Source organism: Lynx canadensis, chromosome C2, assembly GCF_007474595.2.
Source record: "Lynx canadensis isolate LIC74 chromosome C2, mLynCan4.pri.v2, whole genome shotgun sequence".
NCBI classification, from domain to species: domain Eukaryota; kingdom Metazoa; phylum Chordata; class Mammalia; order Carnivora; family Felidae; genus Lynx; species Lynx canadensis.
The window spans coordinates 26131882-26153653 of NC_044311.2; the positions used below are offsets into that span (position 1 = coordinate 26131882).

The 21772-nt window shown below is 49.2% G+C and overlaps 2 protein-coding genes across 3 annotated transcripts in view; one reads left to right on the forward strand and one right to left on the reverse strand.

Moving 5' to 3' along the window:
- SH3BP5 (SH3 domain binding protein 5) overlaps positions 1-17431 on the forward strand; it is a 77277-nt gene extending 59846 nt beyond the window's left edge. Inside the window, exons 4-9 of the mRNA XM_030328912.1 lie at positions 511-675; positions 8927-9057; positions 11492-11534; positions 12226-12445; positions 15188-15448; positions 15941-17431. Of these exons, the coding sequence (XP_030184772.1) occupies positions 511-675; positions 8927-9057; positions 11492-11534; positions 12226-12445; positions 15188-15448; positions 15941-16143 (1023 nt within the window). The 3' untranslated portion in view covers positions 16144-17431. The remainder of the gene's footprint in view (positions 1-510; positions 676-8926; positions 9058-11491; positions 11535-12225; positions 12446-15187; positions 15449-15940) is intronic.
- Positions 17432-19554: 2123 nt separating this feature from the next.
- Positions 19555-21772, reverse strand: part of CAPN7 (calpain 7) — a 42655-nt gene continuing 40437 nt past the window's right edge. For both annotated transcript variants that reach the window (XM_030329425.2, XM_032594668.1), the window contains 2 exons: positions 20806-20898; positions 19555-20713 (listed from right to left, as the gene is read on the reverse strand). In XM_030329425.2, coding sequence (XP_030185285.1) covers positions 20569-20713; positions 20806-20898 — 238 coding nt within the window. In that variant the 3' untranslated portion in view covers positions 19555-20568. The remainder of the gene's footprint in view (positions 20714-20805; positions 20899-21772) is intronic.

Genomic DNA, 21772 nt, shown 5'->3' on the forward strand with positions numbered 1-21772 from the left:
GCTGCTCGCCCACGTCGTGTGGCCTGCCCGGGTCTCTCAGAGCCACAGTTACCACCTGTAGAATGAAGGAGGCCGTTGGACTGCAATCCCCTGGGCCCCTCTGGCTCTGACCTGTGGGCAGGGAGCCACGGATCTGGGCAGGGATGGTGCTGGGAACTGCTGTGTCCGCCGTGGCATCCTTAGCAAATGAGAGCTGCTCTATGAAAGGCCACAGCCGGCCTCGCCTGGCTCGTGAGGGGCTGGTTTGCCGTCTCCAGCGGACTGAGCCGGCATCCGTATCTGATCTCTTGGGTCCTGGACTCTGGAAATTGTCTGCTCCTCTACCTGCTGCCTGTCCCCTTATCCAGCATTTGCGAGGCCCTGCAGGTGCCCGGCTTGTCCCCACGTGGGAAGGCAGAGATGGACAGGGCAGCCCCAGACCCTCAGGAAGCTCATCTTTTGGAGGGTGTGACGGGCCAGAGGGAGCCCCTGCCGTTTCCTGAGGCCTCACGAGGGTTCTTTCTTGCACAGGCCCAGCTAGAAGCTCAGAAAGCCACGCAGGACTTCCAGAGGGCCACAGAAGTGCTCCGAGCCGCCAAGGAAACCATCTCCCTGGCTGAACAGCGGCTGCTGGAGGATGACAAGCGGCAGTTCGACTCAGCCTGGCAGGAGATGCTGAATCATGCCACCCAGAGGGTATGAGTCACAGCCATGTGTGCCGGGAGGGGGGGGGGGGGGGCGTGGTTCGTGCGCATGTGTCTGTGTCTGCAGGTGGGTGGGGGGCATCTGCGTCAGTGCCTCCCCTTTGTGGGTGGGGGGTGGGAGCATCCTTCACACTGCTCGTCCATGCGATCCAGACTGGTTCTTTTATTTATTTATTTATTTTAGTGTTTGTTTATTTTTGAGACAGAGACAGAGCATGAACGGGGGAGGGGCAGAGGGAGAGGGAGACACAGAACCTGAAGTAGGCTCCAGGCTCTGAGCTATCAGCCCAGAGCCCGACGTGGGGCTCGAACTCACGGACCTCGAGATCGTGACCTGAGCTGAAGTCGGACGCTTAACCGACTGAGCCACCCAGGCGCCCCGCGACCCAGACTGGTTCTGACGAGCCCTGCGTGCCCTGCTTCTCCCAGCAGAGGCTTGGTGCCTAAAAACACTCTCTGAAAGTCACAGGCTGTCTCTCCCTGGGGTCTCTGCTGGCCTGGTACTAAGGCATACTCGGAGTGAGTCTCCCAGTAATGGGTACAGCTGTTCCTTCCCTGGTCACTTGAGTTTGTCTGGTTCGGATCCTCTCTCTGAAGGTCTTGACTGTGGATTGGCCTTCCCAGAGGGACCAAGTTGTTTTCCGGGGTCTCTTCCCGCTAAGTTCCAGGAGAATGGTTGAATTTAGAATCCAAGGTGGAAAACCTTGATTAACAGCCCCAAACCACGTAGGGCCTGGACTCTGTGTGTGTGTGTGTGTGTGTGTGTGTGTGTGTGTGTGTGTGTGTGTGTGTGTGTGCGTGCCCGCACGTGTCTATAACGTTGGTGGGAGGGTGGGGGCCATGGTAGATGAAACCAGAATCCAGTGGCCACTCCGGCTTGGCCTTTGGGCTCGGCTAGGATTCGAGGAGGCAGCACGGGAACAGGAAGTGGGCCGTGCATGATCTTGACCCCAATTTGACTCCTAGGTTTTGTAGCCATTATTGTTCGGGTCTTTACCAGCTCACGTGACCTGCGCTCTGACCACACTTCTCAGAATCGAGACAGCTGCCCGGTTCAGCAGGACTTGGTACCTTCACCTAACTCCACTGGGTTTTCTAGGAGTCGCACCGAGTGTTCTTGATACCCCCCGCCCCCCCAGGCTGACTTGGCTTGCCGCAGGGTGGGTGGGTGAGCTGACATGTGGCTTTGGCGGCTGCAGCTAAGGCCTTAGACGGAGGGGTGATGGAGAGGAGGCAGTGGGGGAGGGTAGCCGCAACTCCCCCTGGCCTTGCCACCTGTGGGGCTAGGAAAGTCAGGAGTTGGTACCACAGCCTCTCCTTTTTCAATGTCACCTGCCACAGTTCAAGTCCCAGGGGATCTGATAATTAAAGATGGCCTTGTGCTTCCCTAAATAGAAAGCCTGACACGCAAATAAATGACTTGCAGTCAAATCAGCGTCGACTGTACTGCCTCCCTCTGAAGCCTGAGATACGGGCCTGGCTTTGTGTGGCTTTGGGCCTCCTGCCCCCTCGTGGACATGATGCCCAGAGAGCCAGACACAGGCCAAGCTAGCTTTTCTGGGTCAGCCCGTCAAAAACCCAAGTAGAAGTTGGAAATCTTGGAAGTTTACAAGCCACAGGCTGACAGATGTGGAAAGGACCAAAACAAAAAAGGGAGGTGGGGGGGGTGGCTCAGTCAGTTAAGCGTTTGACTTCGGCTCAGGTCATGATCTTGCGGTTTGTGAGTTCTGGCCCCGTGTCGGGCTTCTGCTGTCAGCGTGGAGTCCACTTTGGATCCTCTGTCCCCCTCTCCCCTCTCCCCCTCTTGTTCTTTCTCTCTCTCTCTCAAAACATAAACACTTAAGAAAAAAAAGGGGGGGTAGCTTCTTCCAAGAAATTAGCGAAAGAGCCGTTTCCTTTTTGCCCTCCCTCCCCCCCAACTGGAGCTCAAAATCAGCCTTAATAAAATCATTTCAGAAGCTATTTAATCTGTTCTTTAGAAAGGAACAAATCATGTGTATGCTTAAAACAACAACAACAAAAGCATATATTTTGTAAGTCCCAGGGCCCTAGCATGGATGGTGAGCGGCTGGTCAAGGAGAGGTGTCCCCAGGACCTCTACGTTGCACAACTCTTGGGAGCACCGTTTATGCCATCGTCTTTGAGAATGATGCTTCTTGGGGTTGGGCAGTGCATAACTTGTGGGGCTAAGAAGGCAGTGAGGTCACACGGGCTCCTAAGGGCCTGGGAAGGGTCATCTGATGTGTGCCCTCCCTGAGGCCACTGGAGGTTTCTAGGCGGTGGGGATGACTACTGCAGATTAGCAGGTGCTCCGGGTCACAGGCCGGGATTTCCCCCCTGGAGCCGCCGTTCTGTTTTCCCAGGTTCCTTCACGGTTGCACAGGTTTGAACCACTGAGAGAGAAGCAAAGTTCGAAACTGAAACCAGCAAGAGACAAGGCTCTGGTGGCAGAGCCTTCCCCAACCAAGGCCCTGCGTTGCTGAGAACCTTAACCTGGAACGGGGCTTGCGGAATTTGATGGGGGTGGGGTGCAGACCCTCACTTTCGGCCTGGCTGTGGGTCTCCGTCCGGATTTAGCACTTCACGAAGTGGGGCTCGTGTTGCCTGCTCCCCCGACCTCATGGGGCTGGCACACCCAACCTGCTGCATGCTGGGTGGTGAGGACAGTGACGAGTGCAGACCGTTTCCTGCCTTGTCTGACTTCCGGATGCTCCAGGAAGCCCATTCCTTCAGAAGGAGCTAGCTTTATCTCACCCTCTTCTTCCGAGGAAAGTGCCACTTAATGGTCTAGTCAGAGATCCAGAGCTCAGAAAGGTCCGCCGTCTTGAGAAAGTGGCAGTGCTTTGGCTGTGTGATTCCCTCACCCCAGGCAATTGGAGAAATGCTGGAGTGAGCGCCCTTGTTCCTTGCCCAAGCCCATCAGTGTGTCCCCTTTGCTCCCTTTAGACTTCTTATGGTGACGTGGGGCAGCCACACCCTGAAGCCATGGCTGAAGCCAGCATTCTAGGAGACCCTAAGCAATGCCAGGAATCCCAGTTTCTCTGTTAGGCCACATGTAATGCCAGACAGGGACAAAGGGACAGTTCTCCACTCGGTGTTGGGGTCAAGGAGGGCCTTAAAAGCCACAGTGGGTGAGGCAGCGTGGCTGAGCAGGCCATACCTGTACGTAAGTGGCTTTCCAGAGGACACACGGCCTACGGTCCCTGCTGCTCACCACTTGGGGCCTTGGGCAGCAGAGGCCCCTACAGCCTCGGCCATTTTGGCCTTGAAACAGCCTTTTTGGGAAGGGGATAGCTTTTCATCAAATGGGAGAGGAGGCCCAGCATCTGAGGGGAGAGGAATTGGCTTTTCTTTAAAAAAAAAAAAAAAAAAAAAAAATTTTTTTTTTAATGTTTATTTTTGAGAGACAGTGTGAGTGGGGCAGAGAAAGAGGGAGACACAGAATCCAAAGCAGGCTCCAGGCTCCGAGCTGTCAGCCCAGTGCCCGACGTGGGGCTTGAACCCGCAAACTGTGAGATCATGACCTGAGCCGAAGTCGGACGCTCAACCGACTGAGCCACCCCGGCGCCCCAGAATTGGCTTTTCTGATTGATATCTGTTGAAAGAGAGCAGATCGGGGAAGGGGCTGTGACTTGGAAATGGGGAGGCATTAACTGTGGGTGAGCAGGCAGCAGGTGGCCTCCGGGGAGGAAAGGGCACAGGGCCAGCGTCTTACCCCAGGTCTGGGTGCGTGGAGACTGCCTGGCAGCGGGGATCCAAGGCCTGGGGTGGCACACGCGGAGCCGGTGAGGCCAGCTGCCCTGGGCTGCCTCCCGCACGGTGGTGAGAAGCCATCTCCGCGGGCCCCCTCGCCCAGGGAGGCAGCAGAATCAGAAAACAGTGAGGAGCTGACTGAGGTTCTGAGAACCCGCAACCGCCCTCCCTGGGAGGACCCTGATCTTGGCTCTGGGATGTCAGGGGTGGTGGAGCGAGGGTGGAACGCTTTGGGGCTTGAAGAGGAGTTGAGAAAGGGGGAACTCGAGGCCACGAGGAGCCAGGCCAGGTAGAGGTCTTCTGGCCGGTGCGGGTGGTTCTGCAGGCGTGGGGCCAGGGGGAGGCTGGGCCCAGTGCAGCTGGCACACCAGCTCGGTGCCCATCGGGATCCGGGCAGGACGGCCGCAGCTGTTGGAGCGGCTGTGTGCTGCTGTGAGCAGGGTCCCTCAGACCGTTGGGACCCAGCTGCCTGCCTGCCCTGGGCTTTCAGGAGGGGGCCAGTCGGGCACTCCCGGACCCCACGCTTCTCTCTGTCCTGCTGACCTAGGAGGAGGGGCAGAGACCTGTGTCTTTCCCCGGATCCTGAGCACAGGCGGCTGCTGGCCCCCATGCTCTCCCCAGGGCCCCCTGCCCGCTTGCCTGCCCATGCCTATCCTGGAGCGGACCCTTCGGCCCTGGTTCTAGCCACTCGGGGCGACCAGGCCCCAAGCCTTGCTGTTGGGCCCCGGTGGATGGTCGGTTCTTAAGCATTTGGGACAGACCCTGAGATGGACACACCCAGAAGTGGACACAGCCAGAGGGTCACCTCCAGGACTGGGTCCTCTCTGGGGAGAGAGTTCTCAACTACCCCGAGGGAGTCCAAGACTGTTCCTGTTGAACAGTTCCTTCCTTCCGGAGCCTTCCAGCTCCAGGAGAGGAGGTGGGAAGCCCAGCACTGCCTGTCTTCCTTTGTTGAGTCCTCACGCACATCCCAGTGGGGGTGGCAGATGGGGCTTGGGGGACGTGTGCGAGGCAGGGGAGGGCTGTCCGTGCTGACCCCGTTTCAGCCAGCCCTGCTTCCTCCCTTCATAGCCTTGACCCCAGCTGCCCGCCCTGAAGACCTCTCTCGAGTGCTCCCTCCGAACTGCCGTGGCCGTCCTGACAGCCCAGACCCCCTGCTGCCTTGAACGGAGGCCGCTGCTGCCGGGCAGATCTATCCCTGCTGGGCTGTCCGCCCGAGGTTTGGTCTGTGGCGTGCCCCGTGCGCACGGCAGGTGCGTGAGCGCCGTGTGTGGCTCCGAATTGAGTGGGAAGGTGGCAAAAACGCCAGAGCACGGCGCAGACGTGGGGGCAGCTCTGTGCAGAGGTTAGAGTCAGGACCCAATAGCTATCGATCCCAGGCTCGGAGGAGGGCAGGGGTGGCCCCGGAGGCCCAGGGTGATGGCGGTGTGCACCCCAGTTCTGAGTTGCACCTGCCCATTGGGTTGCTCGGCCCGGCTCATGACTGCCCTGGGGCGCCGAGGGGCTTAGTTGTTGCTTTATTTCGTGGCTCGCCCTGTTTCCTGTGGCTTCAGCCTTCCTAGCGGAGCCCCTGTTCCCGTGCTGCCCTGCCCTCTCTTTCCCCGCCATTGCAGACCTCTCGTGCCTGATGCTGGGCTTCAGATGGGGGTGCTCCTTGGTTACCCTGCAGCCAAGGCAACATGCATGGTGTCTTTCTCCCTGGAGGTGAAAGGAGGAGTTCGGGGGGTTGGGGGGTCTCCTCCAGGAGCTGGGGGTGGTTTTTCTGTGGGAGTGCAGATAGGGATGGGATACGGCAGACATGGCCTGGTAGGGGTGAAGCGGGGGACCGTGACACGTCTCTTCCTCAGTCTTCACTGGCTCCAAGTCCTCGGAGCTTTCTGAGTGTTTAATTTCAGACAGACTTGGCTTCTTTTTGCAGACTAGGGGCTGAGATAGACGAGGGCCTGTGTGCAGCTGGTGTGGATCCTGCTTCTGGTGGGGAGCCTTCTTGTTCTGTAGCCACAAATCACAGCTTTTGTGAATCGGTCTATTTAAAATGCTTTCGCCCGCTCCTTGAAGGGAACCCTGTATCGCCTCCTGTTGTAACGGGACAGTTCTCCACCAGTACGAGTCTTCATCTGCCTGATAAACTTGGGGTTTGCGCTTTCATGAAGGTTATACCGGTAAATCCTTAGCACTTACCATTTAAGACGAGGCTGAAGAGTTACTGCGGCTTCCCTAAGTGGCCAAGTTTTTGTGCACTTCGTTTCAAAATTGTGAAATCTTTGGTGTTTGAAGCCAAGGGAAAGGGGTTTCTTAGCCCCTTGGGCTTGGTTGAGAAGTCATTTTAGGGAGCATGTCCCCTCCTGCCCGCTTAGCTCAGTTCCTCATACTTCCCTGATTTGACGTGGTTTTAATTCTGTTGTTTAAAAGTATCTCAAGCATTGAAGCCTTTTGCTAAGGTATGTATATTTTTAAAAAAGAAAAGCATAACTGGTAAATATAAAGTGTTCAAAATTTTAACTCTCTCATTGAGGACACTGATGAGATGTTATAGTTATTTCAAAGGAGAATTACACACACACACACACACACACACACACACACACACACACATCAGGAATGCTGAAATGAATTTACAAACATACGAAATTGGTCAATATTTACGGGCAATCAATAATCAGATCCATCTCTACCGGGATATAATTCATCTTCATTTCTAGGGAGAAGAATCATTTGTATTACTATTCGTTTCTACAACGTGTACAGGGTTGTAAAATACTTGCGAGACCATAAAACCCAGGATAACCTGGAAGGGTACACTAGACAGGACACCCACTAGTTTTTTTATGCTCATTTGAGTCTTTCATAATTTTTTCTGACACTTTAAACAATCTTTTTTTTTTTTTTTTTAAAGTTTATTAATTTGAGAGAGACAGAGTGAGTGAGCACGAGCAGGGTAAGGGCAGAGAGAGAGGGGCGGGGTGGACAGAGAGAATTCCAAGTAGGCTCCACACTGTCAGCACAAAGCTGGATGCGGGGCTCGAACTCATGGACTGTGAGGTCATGACTTGAGCCAAAATCAAGAATCGGACACTTAGCTGAGCCATGCAGGCGCCCCTAAAATCCTTCTTATGAGTAAGTGCATAAACAAACGCTTTCAGGGCTGCCTGGCTATTGACTGGAGGGGATAGTAGGGCGTTAGCAGCCTCAAGTTAAAGGCATGCTGGTGCCTCCCTAAAGTTGTCCTGCTGGGGTCCGAGGGAGTGGACCCATGACCTGAGGGCCCTCTGGGCTCCACTCTGATGCTCTTCAAGTAAAAATAAGTATGGGCCTGTAGCCTGACCTCGCCCCTGCCTCCAGTTGACTTTATTTATTTTTAATTTTTTAAGTTAAAAAAAATTTTAAGGATTTATTTTTGAGAGAGAGTGAGCGCGAGCGAGCATGAGTGGGAGAGGGGCAGAAAGAGAAGGAGACACAGAATCCGAAGCAGGCTCCAGGCTCTGAGCTGTCAGCACAGAGCCCGATGTGGGGCTCAAACCCACAAACCATGAGATCATGACCTGAGCCAAAGTCGGTAGCTTTACTGACTGAGCCACCCAGCCAACCGGTTGACTTTATGACACGTGTGTGAGCTCTAACAGGAAGATAGGATAGAACTGGTGAGCTGGGCCTGTGGCCTCAGCTGCCTTTCATTTCCTTCATCCTCTCTCCTCAAGGCAGGCCTCCTTCTGATGCTTTTCTTTCGGTAAGATCTAACATTTCCATGTGTTAGGGAACGCGCTTTCAGCCTCCTTGTTTTTGGCCATCGACGGCTCCTGATTGTTGGTTTTAAAACTCATTTTTATCAACAGGCTCAATACAATGTTTCCTCCAGAATTTCCTGCCAGGATGCTGACTGGTCTCCTCCTGGTCACGAATGTCTGTGAACCCCAAACTCTTGATATGAATGACTTGGTACTAATTTGTTTACATGTTAACGTTTGACTCTTCTGGATCCTGGGTTCTGGTGTGTCCATTGGCTAGTGCAGGATTTTTGGGAAAGGGCCAACAAGCTGAGATTGCGATTGCCTTGCTATTCTGATGCGGTCATGCCTGGTTGTGCTAGGCGTGACCGTCCCTTGATGTCTCTGCCGGTGCTGTTGGCCCATTTGTGAGCCCGTCAGCCCCTGTCCCGAGGCAGGAACCCAGGAGTCCATGGTGGCTACTTAGTGCCAGGAGGGAGGAGCAGGAGAAAGTGGACATCGGCTGACTCACAGAATGTTTTCAGTTTTCTGATTTTTCTTTCTCCTTGTTTTCTTTCTCAGTCATTGCCACAGTCAGTTTTGGCTGTTTAATCTCACCTGATAAGACTTTGCCGGAACAGATCGATGAGAAAAGCGATCCTCTCCTGTTTGGAATTTAGTTTAATCTTAGTCCACTAAATCCCTCGAGGAATATTTTAAAAAATGATATAAGTAATACTCCAACAGGGGACAGTCTGTTCAGCTGACATCTGCTGTTGTTTGAAGGTCATGGAGGCGGAGCAGACCAAGACGCGGAGCGAGCTGGTGCACAAGGAGACCGCGGCCAGGTACAACGCGGCCATGGGCCGCATGCGGCAGCTGGAGAAGAAACTCAAGAGAGCCATCAACAAGTCCAAGTGAGTCTGGCCACGTGGGGCCCCGGCGCTGTGTGTGATTGTCCTCCTCGTGCAGCTTCTTCTCCTTTCGTGTTCTCAGGGACCCGCCTCATCAGAGCTTCCCGCCCAGGGCTGTGTCTGCCCCCCAAGTTCTGTATAACCCCCAGAGGCAGGAAGTGCTGCTCCAGACACGACCGACCCAGGAGACAAAGAAAAAGCAATTTCAGAAGCAAACTATTGCGTGGTTCATTGGCTGGGGCTTGGGGCTGGCCTTTGGGAAACCCTGATTGTGCCCTTGGCTCTGGGGCAGCCAGTGTGGACGAGCCCTGTCCTTCATTTTACCTGTCAGCATCCTGGGGAGGAGCTGTGTGGACCAAGAGCTGATGAGATGACTCAAGACTCGTTTTGATGGGGGTTTTTGCAAACTTTTTTCACTATTCCTCCTATATATTTTTATTTTTAATTTTTTTTTAACGTTTATTTATTTTTGGGACAGAAAGAGACAGAGCATGAATGGGGGAGGGGCAGAGAGAGAGGGAGACACAGAATCGGAAGCAGGCTCCAGGCTCTGAGCCATCAGCCCAGAGCCCGATGCGGGGCTCGAACTCACGGACCGCGAGATCGTGACCTGGCTGAAGTCGGACGCTCAACCGACTGCGCCACCCAGGCGCCCCTAACTTTTATTTTTTTAATTTACATCCAAGTTTGCATATAGTGCAACAATGATTTCAGGAGAAGATTCCCTTATGTCCTTTACCCATTTAGCCCATCCCCCGCACCCATTCCCTCCAATAACCCTGTGTTTGTTCTCCATATTTAAGAGTCTCTTATGTTTTTGTCCCCCTCCCGTTTTTATATTATTTTTGCTTTCCTTCCCTTATGTTCATTTGTTTTGTCTCTTAAAGTCCTCATATGAGTGAAGTCATATGATATTTGTCTTTCTCTAACTGACTTATTTCGCTTAGCATAATACCCCCTAGTTCCATCCACGTAGTTGCAAATGGCAAGATTTCATTCTTTTTGATTGCCGAGTAATACTCCATTGTATATACATACCACATCTTCTTTATCCATTCATCCATCGATGGACATCTGGGCTCTTTCCATACTTTGGCTATTGTCGATAGGGCTGCTATAAACATGGGGGTGCATGTGCCCCTTTGAAACAGCATTCCTGTATCCCGTGGATAAATGCCTAGTAGTGCAATTGCTGGGTCATAGGGTAGTTCTGTTTTTAGTTTTTTGAGGAACCTCCGTACTGTTTTCCCAAGTAGCTGCACCAGCTTGCATTCCCAGTAGCAGTGCAAGAGAGATCCTCTTTCTCCGCATCCTCGCCAACCTCTGTTGTTGCCTGAGTTGTTAATGTTAGCCATTCTGACAGGTGTGAGGTGGTATCTCATGTGGTTTTGATTTGTATTTCCCTGATGATGAGTGATGTTGAGCATTTTTTCATGTGTCGGTTGGCCATCTGGATGTCTTCTGTGGAGAAGTGTCTATTCATGTCTTTAGCCCATTTCTTCACTGGATTTTTTTTGGGGGTGGGGAGGTTGTTGAGTTTGATGCGTTCTTTATAGATTTCGGATACTAACCCTTTATCTGATATGTCGTTTGCAAATATCTTCTCCCATTCCGTCAGTTGCCTTTTAGTTTTGCCTTCTATATATTTTTAAATAGTAATCATCTTGGGGACATGCTCCCTGCTTCATTCACAGTTGCTGGGTCTCCAAGCAAAAGAGCTTCGTAGCGGGTGAACAGCTGGAGAAAAAAGCTCTGGTCTACTCTTAATGCTCAGACACCCAAGTTCCTAAAAAGAGCCAGGGTCTTTTGACCCAGAGCCGGAGGACTAGTAGAATGTTGGCATTTGTCCTCTCTCTTGCCCATGACCTGGCCAGGTCTGCGGACCGTCTGATACCTCCGGTCCTGGACAGAATTCAAGAGGACCAGTCTGAGACCCCCTCATTTCGGTGGGGGAGGGATGGCACTTTTCCCTTCCCCCAGTGACCTCAGCAGAGAAGGGAATGTGTTGAGGCAGTCCCCTCCCCCGCCCCATCTAGCCTTCATTCTCAGGGGTGCCGACATCCTCCTTGGGAGAGGAGATCCGGGCTGCCTCAGCCGCCGGGCACACCCTGGGTGGCCCTGAACAGCCTCCTAGAGAGGAAAGCGAGCCAGGGTACAAAGGCTCAGGATAAGTGTTCCCATGTGTGGGTTCCACAGATCTTGAGGTGGGCCTTCTGTCAGCTCAGCCCCGGGTGAGTCCAGCAGCGGTGACTGGCTCCTGTATCTCCCTGGCTCCAGAGCTGGGTGCGTTCTCTTCATCTGATGGCCTTGTCAGGGTTTGCTAAATCCTGGGCGGGTGGCCTGCCAGCCATAGCTAATGCCTCTTATCCGCCCTGTGCTGTCTACTGTGGCCGTCGTATTCTATTACTCTTATGGTTTTCCTTTGTGTCTTCCACAGGCCTTATTTTGAACTCAAGGCAAAGTACTACGTGCAGCTTGAGGTAGGTGTGGCCTTCTCTGGCTTTGTCGTTGATGGGATTTTTCTGCCCTCGAAGTCCCACTTTTGTGGTAGCAGAGCTTTCAAATGGCGCATTTGCCACAAGAGGAGGGTGGGGAGAGACACGTCCTTGACTGAGCGTTCAGTCCTCGAAATGGTCTTCGTCGGGTCTTCAGGGAGTGGCCTCTGAGGTCCTGTAAATCTGCCGTTCAGCCGCTTGCTGTATCGTGCTGGGGTGGTGGCTCTCAGTGGCTCTGAGGGGCCAGGGGCCTCAGCATCCCCGAGGAGGTGCAGATTCCTGAGCCCCACCCCAGGTCTACCGAATTAGAAACTGCAGGTGGAGCCCGGCCGGCTGAGTTTTAAAAAGGCCTCCAGGGGATTCAGATGCAAACTCCAGGGTGAAAAACCATAGTACAAGGGCTGGAATATGTGTTTGCCACCCACTGATGTTTCTCCGATGGGGTTTATTCTGCCAGCGGTAGTTTCTGGTTATTGGCTTGAGTTTGTCACCCGGATGGGAGCCGGGGCTGGCGTGTGGAGAGCCAGATAAGAGAAAATCAGCTCAGCAGTCGTGTCTCAGGGAGGTCGGGGGAGTGGAGTGAGTGCTGGGCAGAGAGTGTGCTTGAACCTTGACCTCGATCCCGAGGCCGGTAGGGGTTGCCTCCACTTACTGAGCCTTCTGTTGTCCTGACCAGCAACTGAAGAAGACCGTGGACGACCTGCAGGCCAAACTGGCTCTGGCGAAAGGCGAGTACAAGACGGCCCTGAAGAACCTGGAGATGATCTCGGACGAGATCCACGAGCGGCGGCGTTCCAGCGCCATGGGGCCTCGGGGTTGCGGTGTGGGGGCCGAGGGCAGCAGCACGTCTGTGGAGGACCTGTCGGGGAGCAAGCCTGAGCCAGACGCCGTTTCGGGTGAGCTGGGGGCTCGTGTGCGCCTGGGAGATGACGCAGCTTGTGTGGTCTCCTTCCAGGCCCGTCTCGCCGATCGTGGAAAGGCCTGAGAGTTGGGCACGCCTCAGGGCTCTTTCTGGTGGCTTCCCACATCTTGTGGAACACTGTGTTCATCAGGGTGCTACTGAGTGTTCCTCGGAGTCAGGATTCTGTGGTGCCTAAGTTCAGAAAATGTTACACTTTCACCCCTGACGTTCGGAGTACCTATCAGGACATTCAGGGCTCTGAGAAGTACTGCAGGAAAGCGGAGTTGCCTATGAATAGGGACCGTGCAATCAGATTTGATTCAAATCCTGGCTTCCCCGTAGTACATGATGTGGGCAAGGGCTTAGCTATGTCTGTTTCTTTACCTGTAAAATGGGGACTGTGAGTGTCTGCTACCCACTGTGTAGATGGAGGCTGGCACCCAGTAAGCAGTCTGAGAACGGTGGTTCTCACTGGTGTCTAACTGTGGAGACCTTTTTTCCCCAGGGCCACTCCTTGGGAAACTGATACAGAGGTTTGCTGTGCCCCTCCCCCCATTTTTTTTTCATCATGATAAATGTACTCTTTAATCCCCATCCCCCCCCCCCCCGGTAACCATCAGTTCTCTATAGTTGAGTCTGTTTCTTGGTTTGGCTCTCTCTCTCTTGTTTTTTTTTTTCCATTGCTTGTTTGTTTTGTTTCTTAAATTCCACGTATGACTGAAATCATAAGGTCTGATGTCTCTTGCTTAGTATTATATTCTTGACCTCCATCCACATTGCAAGGGGCAAGATTTCAGTACTCCATTGCATGCGTGTGTGCATCTTCTTTGTTCATTCATCAGTCTATGGACGCCTGGGCTACAATTTGGCTATTGTTGATAATGCCGTAAATATCAGGGTGCATTTATCTGTTCAAATCCCTATTTCTGTGTCCTTTGGGTAAATACCTAGTAGTACAATTGCTGGACCATAGGGTAGTTCTATTTTTAACCTTTTGAAGAAGCTCTATACTGTTTTCCACAGTGGCTGCACCAGTTTATAGTCCCACCAGCAGTGCGCTTTTTCTCCTCCTTCCCAACACTTGTTTCTTGAGTTTTTGATTTTAGCCCTTCTGACATGTACGAGGCGATATTTCATTGTCCTTTTGATTTGCATTTCCCTGATGTCGAATGACGTTGAGCGTCTTTTCGTGTGTCTGTTGGCCATCTGTGTGTTTTCTTTGGAGAAATGTCTGTTCATGTCTTCTGCCCATTTTTAAAATGGATTATTTGTCTGTTGGGTGTTGAGTTGTATCAGTTCTTCATTTTTGGATACTAACCCTTTATCAGATATGTGATTTGCAGGTATCTTCCCCCATTCGTTAGGTTGCCATTTAGTTTTGTTGATAGTTTCTTTCGTTGTGCAGAAGCTTTAATTTTGAAGTAAACCCAATAGCTTATTTTTGCTTTTATTTTCCTTGCCTCAGGAGACCTATCTAGAAAAATGTTGCTATGGCCAATGTCAGACATTAGTGCCTGTGGTCTCTTCTAGTATTTTTATGGTTTCAGATCTCACGTGTAGGTCTTGAATCCATATGGTGTAAGAAAATGGTCCAGTTTTCCCTGTGTGAATTAAGAAAACCTTTCCAGATTGTCTTTGAACACTGTCTGTCTTTCCTTGTCTGTGGAATCATTCCTCTTGGTGCTCTCCAAAGTTTTCCTTCCTCAGGAATTTTTAAATTCAGTTAACAAGTGTTTAAATGCCAGGCCCAAAGGAAGGTAAAGGAAACTAAAATTTGAGGGTCAGTGATGTGAGGTACTCTAATACTCATCCTTTCATATGGAGAGGAAGATGAAGCTCAGAGAGGTTAAGTAACCTGACCAAGACTACACAGCAAGTAGCGGAGGCAGGATCTGAATTCAGGTAGGACCCTGTTTTCTGTCCTCAGCGTTACAGTACTTCTCGTTTATGGTAGTCCTCTAGGGGACGCTACCGAGGCTGTTTGTAAAGATGAGGGGGGAGGGAAGACGAGTAGAACACGAAAGCTCTAATAAGCAGGCTCGTGTGCAGGCTGAGGGGAAAACAGTTAAAGGTTGAAGTGGCTTTCAAACCACAAGAATGACCTGTCCTCTGGGCCTTGGTTATTCTGATCCACAAAACGAGTGAGGCGCCAGCCACAGAGCATTCGTTGTAAAGGAATTTTATCCTTTTGCAGCAAATGGTGACCCAGCTAGTTAGGCCCCGAGTGTGTCTTTTATGCACGTTACCTAGAAGATCACAAAACCGCAACAGGCACTCCACACGGGACTGTTGCTTCTAGCAGCTCCTGCTTCTACCGTGTGGAAGATGAAAGCTGCTAAGTCTGACTGGCTTTGTTCAGTACGCATCACACGGCGCCAGCTGCCTTCCCGCGTCCGTGTGGCTCTGTGCGGGGGCCCGGGGTAGAGAAAAGCCCCTGATCTGTGGCTGAATTCATCTTCCACCTTTAGGTCGTGTCTTCAGGTAGCAGACGCTGACTTCTAGGGCAGGAGCTAGAAAGTTGTTGCAAGGACACGGAGTATCCATGGGATCCAGCCGCTTCCCTTCAAGTTGTTTTATAGTCTGCTCACGCAGGTTCGGGCGGGTGCACGCAGCGGCAAGGATTGTGCAGGCCCCTTGCCATGTGGCGCTGCTGGCCAGCAGGGGCCACTTCTGGAGGTGTTGAGGGAACCGGGCGGCTGTCGGGCAGAGCCCTGACCGGTGTTCTCTCTCATCCTAGTGGCCTCCGAGGCCTTTGAAGACGACAGCTGCGGCAACTTTGTGTCTGAAGACGACTCGGAAACCCAGTCTGTGTCCAGCTTCAGTTCAGGACCGGCGAGCCCGTCTGAGATGCCCGACCAATTCCCTGCGGTTGTAAGGCCTGGCAGCCTGGATCTGCCCAGCCCCGTGTCTCTGTCAGAGTTCGGGATGATGTTCCCGGTGCTGGGCCCTCGCAGCGAATGCAGCGGGGCCTCCTCCCCGGAATGTGAGGTAGAACGAGGTGAGTTACCGCGCTCTCGCCGGTAGTGCCCGTGCCAGACGACTCACTGCCTGGGCGGCCAGACCCCTGCACCGTTCTAGACCTCTGCCGGCTCTCAGGACCCCCGGCGCTGTGGTACGGGGCCCTGTGAATGTGCTGTTACGCGGTCGGTATCGATCCCTGAGACGCCAGCTGCCGTCCTGGGGGCTCCCGGCTCCGCTCCTGAGCTCTTCTTCAGAGTGCACGTTGGGTTCTGGGCCTGTCATCGTAGCCGTCCCCTTGACGAACGCAGGCCAGAGAGGTTTGCTTTCCAGCTGTTAGATGAATGTGACAGATCATCTCTAAAGCTAAGGAATATATAAGATGCCTTGAGCAGTAATCCCACGATGGAGAACGCTCTGTGACGGGCACGGCTGGGCAGGCGCTGGGAGATCCCAGAGGGCGGAGTTGGCTCGGGCCCAGGTGACTCTTAGAACTGTCAGTACTCACTCAATAATCTTTGCGTTTCTGTAGGAGACAGGGCAGAAGGGGCAGAGAATAAAACAAGCGACAAAGCCAACAACAATCGAGGTCTCGGCAACAGCAGTGGCAAGAGCCAAAGCAGCAGCGCCCGCGAGGGCCAGGCCTTGGAGAACAGGATGAAGCAGCTCTCCCTCCAGTGCTCAAAGGGAAGAGACGGGATTATTGCTGACATAAAAACGGTGCAGATTGGCTGACCCATCCGAAGCCCGGGCCCAAGGGCATATCCGTATTTATACATGGAGCTGTATGGAGAACATTGTGCCAATTATCATTTAATACATGCCAAATCTTAAGCGTTTACTCTACACTGCACTAATGAAGTTGTGACCGTGAGGGCTGAAGAGTTTTCTTCTGGGAAAGAGCTCTTGGGCTGGTTTGTTTTTCAGAGCAGAGGCGTTGTTGCGGTGGACTGTGACCAGGGTCACAGCCTTTGTGGAATATTACCTGTGACCGTGTTGTGGAAGCAATAACTAGTTCCTGTGAAAGAACCAGAGCCAGGAAAGGGACTGGGAAGCTGAGCCAACCTGGGGTCAACAGCTTGCTCCTCTTTCCTTTCTCTTACCCTCAATTTGGGAAAATGGGAGATGTTCTCTCCTTTACATCCCAGGGGATCTAAATGAAAAAACACAAGAACAAAACTCACATCTTCAGAAAACACCTTTTTGACCCAGCAAAGGCTTAAAAAAAAAAAAAAAAAAAAAAAAATCCAAGAACACGGCATCTTTTCACCACCTCTGGTATTCAGAAGGGGCTTTTAAAAAAGCATATAAGCTGGGATACCCATTAGAACCATTTTCTATAAAGGTTACCACGAACTGCACTTTTTGGGGTGGGAAAGGTGAATGCCAACGTGGGGATGGGAGGGACGGAGAGTAGCAGGGACATACCATAGAAGGTGATTTGTGGCTGTGGGAGAGAAGAGTCTGTAGCATAAACCTTATCCTGCCAGCCAAGGGACTTGATTCTTAAGAGAAGTGCATGTGAAGAATGGTTGCCATTGTTATATCTAGATTGACAAGGTGTCAATTTCTCTGTAGGTTGTGACTTTAAACATAAATTATTTAAGGGTTATGCTGCATTAGTATTTCTTAGAGGGAATCGTTCCTTAAAGATAGGAAAGGGAGTAGGCATGTGTTGGCACAGGCTGTTAAATAGAAGCAATGAAGTCTGTTATGCTAATAGTAGTAAGTGTTAAGATTGCTTTTCTTTAATGTTTTCACGGTTACACGTATTTAGAGCACTGTATTTTATTTGTCCTTTTTTGTTAAGAAAAGTTAGCATTTCTAAAAGGAAAAAAAAAGCAAACCCATTTCAAGTTGTCTGTGAATTCTGACACAGCTTGTCTATTTTAGTCATTTGTAAATCTCTTCATACTATAGTGTTTTCTCCTTTTTTAATGACTGATCCAGTATCCTAATTCCAAGGTTATTTTGTACTTGTCTTAATTCCTTGAGTGTAATAAAAATGGCTTCAGAAAATGTTTACCTTTCTGTGTCTTCAAAGAACAAACCCCGATGTTGCCTAAATCTTCCATTCTAAGCAGCCTGCTTCAAGGAGGGGCATGGAACGCAGTGACCATCGGTCCTCATTTCCAGTTAAGGTCCTGGGTCCTAATAACTGAAGTCCCGATTACCAAGGTTTGAGTTAGAATTCTACTTTGGCTGCTACTAAAGCTGAGCGGTAAGGAGACATGGCATCGGGGAAAAGTAGACAAGGTGATGGTGTTGGAGGAATGCGTCTCAGTCGGCTGCGTTTGAGTCTCCTGGGAAGCTTAAAAACTCCCTGGTCTTAACCCTAGAGACCAGTATTATTAATTTGGGGTATACTTGGGTACTGAGCTTTTAAAAGCTCCCCCAGGTGATTGTCATGTGCCTCTAGTTGAGGATCTGTTTTCTGTGTTGGTCCAGCCACACCTGGTCTGCTATGTCTGTAGCACCATGCGTGGAACTCTATTATAGAATTCAATAGTGTATTGCTCATGTGTAGGCCTCTAATAGAATTTTGAAGGCAGGGATTCGGTCTTATTTCATTTTCCACCCTGTACAATATACAGTAAAATCTTGGGTTGCGGTAACTTGTTCTGTGAATGTTCTGCAAGACGAGCAAAGATTTCTAATTTTAAGTTGATACACGAGCGAGGTCTTGCAACAGTAGTTGTGCGATGCTGAATGTCACATGATCATAACTTAGCCAGCGGTGGTTCGTTCTCTCTGTGGGATTGTGGGTGATCGTCTCCCATGCTCAGGCTCAGGCCATAGCGTTCAGCAGAAATCAATGATTTTTCAGAATGTTGGGAGGTGCCTATAACTGGCCCTAGTGTAGTTTTTGTCACTTCAAAGCACCTACGGACAGTCCTTTGCTTTTCCATACAAGAGTAAACTTAGGAATGCTTTGCTTCATTCTAGGTCAGGCTGCCTGCGGATGTAGAACCTTTCCTTATTGCCAGTAACATTAAATACAGTATATGACAAGTTTATTAATACTGTAGTCCATATCCGTGTGAGCATATACAATGGCCCGAATGCGGGAAAAGGTTGAAAAGAAAAGCAGTAAGGTGGAGGAGATCATTACGGCGGAAGTTAAGAAGTCATCGAGAAGTAGGAGCAAGGTATGCAAGTGGCCGAAATTGCAAGATTTTATAAGAAGTCTACGTCTGCGTCTCGTCTGCTAAGAGGAATCCCTCACTTCAAATGAAATTAGGGAGATGTGTAAAATGTGGAAAACAGTGCAAAATTTTGTAGAAAAGCACCACTCGAATAAGGCCGTAGCGGTGTGAGCGATGAATCTGTTTAACGACAACACAGTGTCACATTTCCACGATATCCTCAAAAGGAGACAAAAGCAAATGTCATTGGATAGGTTGTTAAAGTCACACAAAAAGAAAAAGTTTCCATTGAGCTGATAGCAGTGATTCCATTATAGGGAAAGTCGTCCTACACAATCACCCTCCTCTCTCGTCTCCGTCACACTAGCCACGAAGGTTTTCAAAGGTAAGTGCAGATTTTTTTCTTTATATTTTGTATTATATTACAGTGTTATAATCATTTTTATACGAATTTATTTGGGTTGTGGAATGAATCAACTGAGTTTCCATTATTTCTCATGGAGAAATTCACTTTGATGTACAAGTGCTTTGGATTACAAGCATGTTTCTGGGATGAATTATGCTTGCAAACGAAGGTTTCACTGTATTGAATACAAAAGGTTCCAGTCATGTGTTTAAAATACACTTCACACTACAAATTTTTCTTTTTAAAGGGCTACAGAAAATTAATCCATCTAAAATTGAAAGCACAAAATAGTTACCAAAGTAGAAATCACTGTTCTGAATATGAAACAGATTTGTTGAAGTATAAATTTTCATTTAGATGGAACGTACTGGGGCGCCTGGGTGGCGCAGTCGGTTAAGCGTCCGACTTCAGCCAGGTCACGATCTCGCGGTCCGTGAGTTTGAGCCCCGCGTTGGGCTCTGGGCTGATGGCTCAGAGCCTGGAGCCTGTTTCCGATTCTGTGTCTCCCTCTCTCTCTGCCCCTCCCCCGTTCATGCTCTGTCTCTGTCCCAAAAATAAATAAAGGTTGAAAAAAAAAAAATTTTAGATGGAACGTACTAGATGAAGTCCTTTAATAATTTCTCTAGGTTAAACTATGCAGTTTCCATAAGTATAAAGATTTTATTTCAATTAAAGGAAGTAGAAATACAAAATAAGTTTGTGATAATTATAAAGCAGAGACAATGAAAAATTCCACCTTATTTTCAGATGTTTAAAACCTTGAGCATCATTCTGCTCTGATGGATTTTTATGTAAACTGGGAATTTATACACGGCAGTAGTTGCTCTAAATGCAACCAGTTACCATATATTAAATTTTCTAAATGCACCACAGTTACCATATATTAAATTTTCCACTGTATTTTCTTCAGTGTCACCATAAGAGCAGTTTTTAAGATTATTACCTTCAGTCAGCCTGATAAAAAATAAGCATTCCAATAATGAATTTATCTCAGTTCTCTTCACATGAATTAATGGGAGACAGGTACCTAAGTTCAACAATCTTCATTGTTAACTAAGTTAAAATATTTCTTAAAGCTTTATTCTTTCATAACATCTGGGCCACAAACACTGAAAGTCATAGTACAGAATTAAAATCTGTTATGGCGACATGATTCATTTGGTAATTCGTTGCCCAAGATGTAGAGTCACAACACAAGCAAGTTTAACTTACGACATGCTTTGCCAAAAGACAAATATAAGTATTTCGGGATCTATGTCAGCCTACTGTTCCACCATGTGAGCGGATATGTCCTGTTGCTATCTGGTCACAGCTCTTTCAGCAAAGGCATCTCACAGTGCGGAGTCTAACCTTTAATCATCAGCACCTGCTTTTATAAGATGTGGCCCCTCAATGCAAACCAACTCCTTGTACACACAAAACCGTGGAACTAGGACTTCTAAGTGATTTAGGGTAATTCTGACTACATACATTTCTAAACACTGTGACCCAAGCACCAGATCCCACTGTGACATTTTTAGAGATTTAATTCTGTTCTGAGGGTTTCTGTCTTCATTCGAAGAGTTGATGTTCGGTAAGTATAAAATCCAGTAAATGCTGAAATCTGCATCATTGAAGTTGTGTTGTCTTGATGGGGATAACACTATTGAAGTCCAAGAAAAAAGGTCCTTCTTGTTTAGGCAAAAAAGTACTAGGAATGATATTGTAGATCCCGGCAGGTATATTTTCTAATTCCAGGTAGCAAAACCCACACCTGTATGCAAGGAAAATGAGAACAAAGTTTACAGAAGATGAAGCCACAGAAAGTAAAGTACAAATTAGATGCAATCAAAATGCCAACATTACCTATAGTCACCACTAGATTTCCTCTGAAAGCCATGGGGACCAGGGTCTCCCACCATGGAAACTGTTACAACCTCAAATCCAACACTATATTGCCTGCCAACAACAACAACAAAAACCAATTACTGTTATTAAGTAGTATCAAACACATACCTAAAAATAAAGTACAGATATACTATTAAATCAAGCATCTGCTTTCTAAAGCTTTAGGAGCAGGCAACACTCTGAAATACATACTATTTTTACTCTTAATTATACAAAATACCATTTATATTTTTAAATGGAAGGTATGGAGATTAATATTAAACTTACTTTAGAAGAAACTATTTTTACCACAGGCTCTCAAGAGAATACTGTGGAATTTCAGTGGTAAAATACGGTCTTTGTATGCAGAAAAAGTGGAAGGAGAGGGAAAGCCCTGAAATAAAACCTAAAGTAATAAGCATATAGTAAACATGACATTCTAAATCAGTAAAGACAGGATTAAGATGGTGATGAAGTGACAAATTTAGGGAAAAAAAAAACCCTGTCAAATTGTATTCACACCAAATATACATTCTATGTGGATGTTAACAGTAAACCATAAAAGAACTAGAAAAATGTAAAAATTTGATATTGGGGTGAGATTTCCTGCCCATAGCAAAATAAACCAGAAAAGACAGGTCTGATTACTTTAAAATGGAAATTTTTCTCTATGCAAAAAAAAACAAAACAAAACACAATCTGGGAAAAATATTTGCAAATATGTGCTACGGATCCTTATTCATGCTTACAATTCAGAAAAACATGACAATTCCAAGAGAAAAATGGGCAAAAGACGTGAATAGGCAAAGGAAAAAATACACACTGTCAAACGCTTTTACTCTATTGACGAATACAAAAGGGCAACTAAATACATTATTTCACCTATCAAACTGTAGAAAAATAGCTTAACCACATCTAAAGGATTGAGTTTTTGAAGTAGTTTGTA